General features: G+C 40.9%; 2 protein-coding genes across 2 annotated transcripts; both read right to left on the bottom strand.

The window, feature by feature from the left end:
• Positions 1-262: 262 nt before the first annotated feature.
• Positions 263-2925, bottom strand: zgc:101559 (Rab33B_Rab33A domain-containing protein). Its single transcript, XM_026375758.1, has 2 exons — positions 2661-2925; positions 263-1379 (listed from the first exon to the last, which is right to left on the bottom strand). The coding sequence occupies exons 1-2, from the start codon at positions 2916-2918 to the stop codon at positions 933-935; spliced, it is 705 nt and encodes a 234-aa protein (XP_026231543.1). The 5' UTR covers positions 2919-2925; the 3' UTR covers positions 263-932.
• Positions 2926-3444: 519 nt separating this feature from the next.
• Positions 3445-7898, bottom strand: kbtbd7 (kelch repeat and BTB (POZ) domain containing 7). The gene has a single exon (XM_026377341.1). The coding sequence runs from the start codon at positions 7512-7514 to the stop codon at positions 5643-5645; it is 1872 nt and encodes a 623-aa protein (XP_026233126.1). The 5' UTR covers positions 7515-7898; the 3' UTR covers positions 3445-5642.
• Positions 7899-8009: the final 111 nt, after the last annotated feature.

The following is an 8009-nucleotide window of genomic DNA, read 5'->3' as shown; positions in this document are numbered from 1 at the left end:
TGTTCTTTTTGAAGCAATAGCCTGTTTTCCATCAGATGACAGATTATAAGACATTAGAAAAGGCAGGGTGATGACTGAATGAACAATCCTTAGTCATTTACTAGGCAAATTGCATATCTATACAACTACCTACGATGGCAGAAAGTACCGTCCTTACACTGGTCATAAAAAACAAACAAACAACAACAACAACAAAACATACCAAAAACCACAAAAGTTAAAATTGCATTGCAAATTTTATTGATTTGCAGATTTGCAGCTTTACACTGTCACATTTCTTCTTACGGAAGGTGCTTTATTGTACACATGCAACACAGTTCAGATTTTTCTCACCATAAATATCCTGTGGCATAACATGAATTTCAAGGACTGGTTATGATTATGTTCATATTTATATTGGAGAAACACACATTCAGTTACAGCATCATGCTGCAGTTCAAATCTTTTTAGAACCTTTGTTAGATAAAATGATTGCACAAGTTTCTTCACAGTTTCAGTACACCTTGTTGATCCCTTTAAGCACAGTGACATGAATTTTTCTCTAAATTCACTGTCTACATTTCATTCTGTAGATATGTTATTTTGCTACTAGACAGCTGATTGCAGATTACTGTATTTGTAATAAAGTGCACCCTGCAGTGCTGTGACTGAGCGTGATTTCAGGTGCAGTTTGAGCTTCACATGTTTTGCATACCTTCATATCCATTCATGCATTTCAATGAAATGTTGACTTAATATTGTGCAAACTTATAGGCCCACTGTGTCACAAGCTGTGTCCTATTAAAGTTTCTGTCCTTTCCATTTTATTATCATAAGAGCCCCTTCCTGGATTTAGTCTCAGAGGAAAGCTCTACTCAACACATCTTTCCTTAGCAGCATTATTGATCTTCGCAGGATACACAAACAAACATCCACACAGGATGGAAGTAAACTCAGCACTGACAAGTTGCTGCCTCCTGCTCTCTCTGGTCCCACAGATTCCTCATGTTGCTCTCACTCGGCTCCTTCAGTCTCAGAGGTTTGTGGCACTTTAACCTATAAGCTAAAGTCAGAAAGATAGCATCCACATGTTCCTTCTCAGCAGGGTCCTTGGCTGAAGTCTCAAACAGCGGGAAGTTGTAGCTGTCTGCAAGACACTGGGCAGCTGACGTGGGGACCTCCCGGCGGTCCCTCAGGTCACATTTGTTTCCCACAATAATGCGGGGCACCAGGGGCCCAACAGAGTGTCGTTTGCACTCCTCAACCCACTCAGGGATTCCCTCGAAGGAAGAGAGGCTTGTCACGTCATACACGAAGATGACAGCATGAACGCTGCGGTAGTAGTGCTCCACCATGCTCTTCCTAAAACGCTCCTGACCTGCTGTGTCCCAGATCTGCAACTGGTAGAGAAGAGAAACCGACAGTGATAATAATAGAATAATACTGACAGAATAATACTTTGATTGCATGGGTGGTGCTTTTCTTACTGTTGACAAAGTTCATGAATTTCAACAATTCTTGTCACAATATTTTCTAACCTCCCTACACTGCATTTGCCTTAACTGAAAATATCAATATTTGTTTAAACATATATAATTATTACGCAGGGCACAGTTACCTTCAAACACTTTTTGAACAGGAGGAAATTGTTGGGTCTATCTTTCAGCAACACACTAATACAAATGTGTCACTATACTGAGTGTGTATTGTGTCTGATTTATTCAAAATTAAGTGCTGTGTGTAGTAATGAAGAAACGACACACCTAGTGCAAAATCATGTGTTGCTATTATCTTTTCAAGGGAGGAATAAGCTATATACAAGCATTATTTGTTGGTTATTTTCCTGGGTTTTCTTGACAATAAGACATAGTAGTGCAACATGTATGGCATCAGGAGATAAGAGGTTGGTGAGGGCAGAAATGTTGGAACTGATCAAAGTGCTAATTTAATGTGACATAAGTCAAAAGAGCCGCCATTACAATGCATGCGCTCTTCACATTATCACACATCTGCTATGAGTAAGACAGAGTGGGAGAACAGTAATTGGTGATAATTATAATAATAATTTACACTTTGCTTTTCCTGCTTTGACAAGTTCAAATGTCTGCTGTGTTAAAGCTCATAACAGCCCTGAATTCTGACTGCAGGCTCCCGTAAAGGGAATAAATAAAAAGAGAGGGAGGTTCATTTATCCTTTAAGTTCCACAACTTAGTGACTGATGCAAGAAAAAAGTCTTATCATCACACGAGCTATGCTGTTGTTTCATGAACTCATGCAACATTTGCTCTCCCTCTCTATATAAGAAAACGTGTTTAAAGAGGTCTCATCTACTCTACAGAATTAAAAGATCAAATTATATTTGTAGGTTTTATAAATAACCCACACAAGTAGATTCAGATAAAAAAAGTAGATTCCACTTTTGCTCTATTCCAGTAATTGCACAGTTAAAATAAAGTGATTACTCGTTTTATTGGGACATGTAGGTAACCTGTAAGGCCCAAATCTTTGTTGTAAATGCTTTATGGTGGTGAAATAACCATGAACAAATCTTTGATCGTCTGCACACAGGCTCCAGGTCACTCCAGAAACCATAAATATGACAATGGCTGCGTTAATCTCGTATGGGACTGAGCTGTACGTGGCATTAAAGTGTTGATGTGTGTGTCGTGGTTCCTCTCACCTTAATCCTCTCCCCATCGAGCTCCAGCGTCCTCTCCCGAAAATCGACCCCGATTGTCGCCTCTGGGTTTTTCAGGAAAGCGCTCCCGCAGAATCTGTAAGTCAAACACGTCTTTCCCACATTGGAGTCACCTATTACTATGATCTTAAAAATCCGAGACTGTACGTGCTCATGTTCGTGATGCGAAGACAGCTCCAAAGAGTCGTTCAGACTGAAAACTGTGTCAAATTGCTCCGCAGGTTTGTTTATTATTGCCATGTCTCATCATCTCGCGGTCTGGACGTTAACAGCGTCGAAATATCGCGATAATCAAATACCTCCCATAGATGTCGCTGGAGAGTCTTTTCCTTATGTCTAAATGTCCTTAATTTTACAAATGCTTATTTTATTTCAATTATTTAGTTAAGTACAAGAGCAACAGTATAAGCATTAACATGTAATTTAATTATTTATATATTATTCTAATTGAGAATAATATACTGGATTATACTGCAATTATTGATGTATTAAGGTTGTGCAGCACTTTAATGTTGCAGCTTTTATTAACTGTTGAGTAGCACTTAACTGATCTTATTTAATCCATAATGAAAATCATGACTGACCATGAATAACCATTTCCCTCACTTATACCCCTATGACCTCCAGCTTCAACACACAGTGGGCACTATACAGTCACCCTACAAAGTTGAAATTGTTAGCTCTTTTGTATTGTGTATTGTGTACAAAAACAAAAACACACACACCAGCAAAATCTCTTTTACATTAGACATTGACATTTATTTGACACATACACCACCACATGTGTTACTGCAGCCAATCAATGCTTCCCCTTGTCACACACGCCCAAAAATACTGAATCATGTAACACTACCCAAAAAGACAACAGAGAGCTACACTCATTTGCCAGTTTATTATTGACAATCAGTCAAAATTAATACAGTATCAAACAGCCCTTTATGAGGGTTATAATATATAACACTGTTATGGAGATGTTTCATTGCAACCTCATCTACATTTTAGTGGTGATTGTTTGCAATTATACTGAGAACCGTTTCAAATATTTTGTTTGGAACATTAATATAAATGAGACAGATAGGACAGACACCTGTCTTCTATATGTCTGTACGCAGCTAATAAACTGGAAGCTGAGTGTATTGGGTGGTTGAGGAGGATAATGGCTTTGGAGCAGTTTTATTACATGCAGACAAAATGCCCTCCATCGAAGCTGATTCATCTGGACCAAGCAAAAGTCAAAACACTATAAATGTTGATTTCTGATTGCAACATAAAAAATAATAATAATAATCATTGATACCAAAACACACACATACACACAATAAAATAGTTTTAAATAAATGTAATACAATTTAAGAATTTGTCACCAAAACTTTCCTTTTTTTTTTTTTTACTACATCTAAAAAAAAAAAGGCAAACAGGCTTATGCTAAAGCCTAAACCTGAGTGAGCGTACAGAACACTGGCTTCCATATTTCATACAGTAGGTTTCACAGCGCAGCCTGCGTATGTGACATCTCGATGTGCATCAGCCACATAAAAAGGACAGAAATGTTTAAAGCCCTGTAAATGACCAGTCTGAGGTCATAAACATGAGGCACTTGAGCTGCCTGATGTCCCAAAGTCACAGTGGTGATTTTACACCAGTAGGTGTGCTCCTGTATTAAATAACAACGTACTATTAGCTGATTTTTCTGTCAAATATAAATAACACAACACAAACACTGACTCGTAAAGCGTTAAAGGGCCCCTTCAATGTTTCAAAATTTTAATTTACTGATCATGGGAAGTACTATTCACCATGTACAAACACTTTCACTTATAATTTCTTCTGTAGCTCAAGACCAGCTAGTGAAGTCCAAACTAATTCTCAAGTGGCACTACCTGGTTAAGCTAAGTGTACTAAGAAGGAAGTGTCTGATTAAATAAGTAATCCAGTTCAATTGTGACACTGGTTTCCAAATGTTTAGTTATGTGCGCTCAATAATAAGAGCAGCGTCTTTGTATCTTGCACTGATTTGTTTGCTTTATCAGCATCGCCCATTTTTTTCCAACCTGTAAAAAGCATATTATTCTTGTACTCATTTAATTGAAAATCACTTTTAATTCAGATTCACAGACCTTTACTTGCAGCAGACATTTTTGATTCGCCATAGCAGGTGGAACTAACAATATAACAATGGCTCAGTTGCAGCAATTATTGCAGTACAATGCAGCAAGTGATTATCTTATTAGTAGCACCTTTGATTGACAAGTTAACAGTCCTCTGCTATGAAAAGGTATCTTAAACTTTTAGTTCAACTCCACATTTTATCTTTGGTCTTGTGCATCTACCCTGTAAAGGTACAGTTTAGAAACCCAGTGTATTATTAACCATGATTTAAACTAAAAGTCTGAATACATGCTTTAATTTTCACCAATCTTTCTCATTGTAGTACCAGTTTCCCTAATTTAATGGAAATGTCACACTAAACTCTGGATGGTCCTTCTGTTAGTTGCTCTTATTACTAATAATGCGCTTAATTACGGCACCAGTGCATGAACTGGCCTCTGATGAACAGTTACATTTATATTACATCATTTTCTTCAGCCACTCTGTAAACAAGAGTCTACACTAAGACTCTTCAGACTTCCTGGCTGTTTTGCTGATAGGCCATGATACAAACTGAAGAACAAAGCCATTGTCTCTTGACGTTTGTTGTTTCATCAAAATAAATCACTCCAAACTCTGGCTCGTGTTTTCCTCTCCTATGAATGATCATTGGCCAGAAGAAAATTACAACTGTACACTTCTGGTCAGCTTGTGCTTCTACTGTATATGAGTGGCTTTAATACTGAATTCATTCTGAATCTGTGACCTTCTCTGGCAGACAGAACCCTGTAATAATCCTTTAAATTATAAATAAGTTAACTTTAAATTTTCATCACTAACTATTTAATCTTATTAACTTTTCTTTGACACGTTTCACTACCAGTTCTCATCTGAGAAAGAACTAGAGCTGCCAGAGTCAGAGTCTGCGTCTGTCAAGCCGTCAAAGTCCCAGTCTGCACTGGAGCCGCTGTCATCATCTTCCTCAGTAGAGAAACTGTGAGCAGAGCCCAGGCATGCTGGGTACACGCGAGTCGAAACACACACAGGTCCCAGGGTGGACACATACACTGCCATGACGTTCTTCCAGGTTTCTCTAGCTGGATCATACTCATGGATGAGGACCCTGTTTTTGTTGTGTTGCAGTAAAGTCTGAGTGAGGAGGAGCAGCTTGTTGTTGTGCTGAATCACCTGGTAATTTAGAGCTCGACTGTCAATAGGAATGTCACCCAATCTCTTCCATTCCCCCCTGGTGGGGCTGTAGGCTTTCACCACAGGTATGTCACACACACAGATGATCTGGTCCTGAAACACGCAGGCCTTATGAAGCTTGTCTCTTCTCAGTGATCCGCAGTGGCGCCAGCGGTTTCTCTTGGGATCATAGCAAAGCATTCTCCTTTTGTTTACCACATACAGGTGATCATTTAATGCTACCACCTGCATTTTACCCAGAGAGTGAGGCAGAGGAGCCACAAATGTCCACTGGTTCCTCTGAACGCTGTAACACTCAACCTCCTTCAATCTGGTGTCTGTCAATGGATTTCTTCCTCCCAGAAGGTACACGTGACCGTTGAGGTAGCCCATCCCAGAGTGTATTCTCCCCAGAGGCCTCTCTGCAAGCTCCTGCCAGCTGTTAAGCACAGGGTTATAAAGCCAGAAATGTTTAGAGAGGTGGGAAGCTAGGTAAAGGTTATTGTCAGGTGTGGCACAGGCGATTAAGGACTCCATGGTGGAGCGTTTGTAATCCTGACTACTGAGATCTTCTAAAGGAGGGGCCATGAAGTACAGGTCTTCTGAGTAGGGGTCACAGCACATTATGTTGTCGTTAGGGAGGCCAAAGAAGAGAATCATTTCTTTTGCATTGACACCTATTCTGTTTTTAGGTACTTCCAGTGTTGCAGACACCTCACAACTGTCCTCGGCAGATCTGTTAAAGAAAGATGCAAGGTATTTCTCAATCAAAGGTCTCGCCATGAGGCCCTCCAGGTAACACTTGTCCTTCTCAGTAAATAAATTCCAGCGTACACATTTAAATGCTTGCAATGCATCCTCCTTCTCCAGTGGTGCATTAGCCTCAATCCATTGCAAAGCAGCTGCGCACACCTTCCTTTCAGAATCCACATCCAACGTGTCCAAAGACAGCAAGTCCTTCAACTGCATCAAATCCAGCTCACAAAGCTCCCCTCCGCTGCACACCTGGCCGAAATTCCTGGCTATGAAAGCCTGTGCATTCTCCTTCAGCTCAGGGTTGTCATAGGTGTCTGCAAACTTTAAAATCCCCACACAGTTGGAGAGGTCCAGCCTCCTGGTCATGAAACCGGAGCAAGCTCTCCTGATGTACTCAATCTGAAGCATGTTGGCTGCAGCGTACAACCTCTGGACGTTGCTCTCCGTGATGGTCACCCTGCCTGTGTAGCAATAGTCGATGATGACAGACATGGATTCAGCGTCCACCCCGCGGATGATCACCCTCTCCTGCATGCTCTCGTTCAACCCCCCGGTGAACATGCTTTTGAAGTACGGGCTGGCAGCGGCGAGGATGTTGCGACTGCACAAGAAAAGTTGCTCAACGCCGCCTCTGGCCGTCTCGCCGCCGGCCTCTAATGACTCCTCTCCGCCCTCCACTCCGATGGTGACATCCCCCAGCAGCCGACAGTCGTACAGTAATTTCAGCTCGTTCATCAAACCCCGAGCGTGATTTCCGTCCTCCAGCACCTCGGGACCGCTGAAGCAACCGAGCGCCGAAGCCATTGCTGCAACTTGAGTGAGCAATTTACCGTTTAACGTCGACGTAGACGGAGGATTCAAATAGCATACTCAGCACAGCTGAAGTGTTTGTGCGCTGATAATGACGCGTCCATTAATAAATGGAAAACAAACAGACACGCTGGTTAAACACATTACCAGCGACTTAACAGCTGAACGGCCGCCTCTGTGCCTTAAATCCAACAGTTCTCGGTCTCCAAATCACCATGCTGTCACGTTTGAATCAGAAATGATCCACGAATTATACCCCGAATGTCGCAGTTACAGTAATGTCAATTTACCTTGATTTTTCTGCTCAATGCTGTTATATATTTTAAGTGTAACAGACAGTCGGAGCTCTCAGAAAATAACAGTGTCAATTTAGCCAAGGTTGGATTAACGCTTTCCGGATAAAGCTGGCAAAATAAAGCCTCATATCGTGAAGAAGTGTTGCACTGATGTTCTACGTTTCACCCTATAGCCACTTTATTAAATCATAAA

This window comes from Anabas testudineus, chromosome 21 (genome assembly GCF_900324465.2).
Source record: "Anabas testudineus chromosome 21, fAnaTes1.2, whole genome shotgun sequence".
Lineage (NCBI taxonomy): Eukaryota > Metazoa > Chordata > Actinopteri > Anabantiformes > Anabantidae > Anabas > Anabas testudineus.
This window is presented reverse-complemented; position numbering and strand designations above follow the sequence as displayed.

Coding starts and splice junctions, on each gene's coding strand:
- kbtbd7 (XM_026377341.1), bottom strand. CDS start 7,514: ATGGCTTCGGCGCTCGGTTGCTTCAGCGGTCCCGAGGTGCTGGAGGAC.
- zgc:101559 (XM_026375758.1), bottom strand. CDS start 2,918: ATGGCAATAATAAACAAACCTGCGGAGCAATTTGACACAGTTTTCAGT. Junction 1,380..2,660: donor TCGATGGGGAGAGGATTAAG/GTGAGAGGAACC, acceptor CTTCTCTACCAG/TTGCAGATCTGGGACACAGC.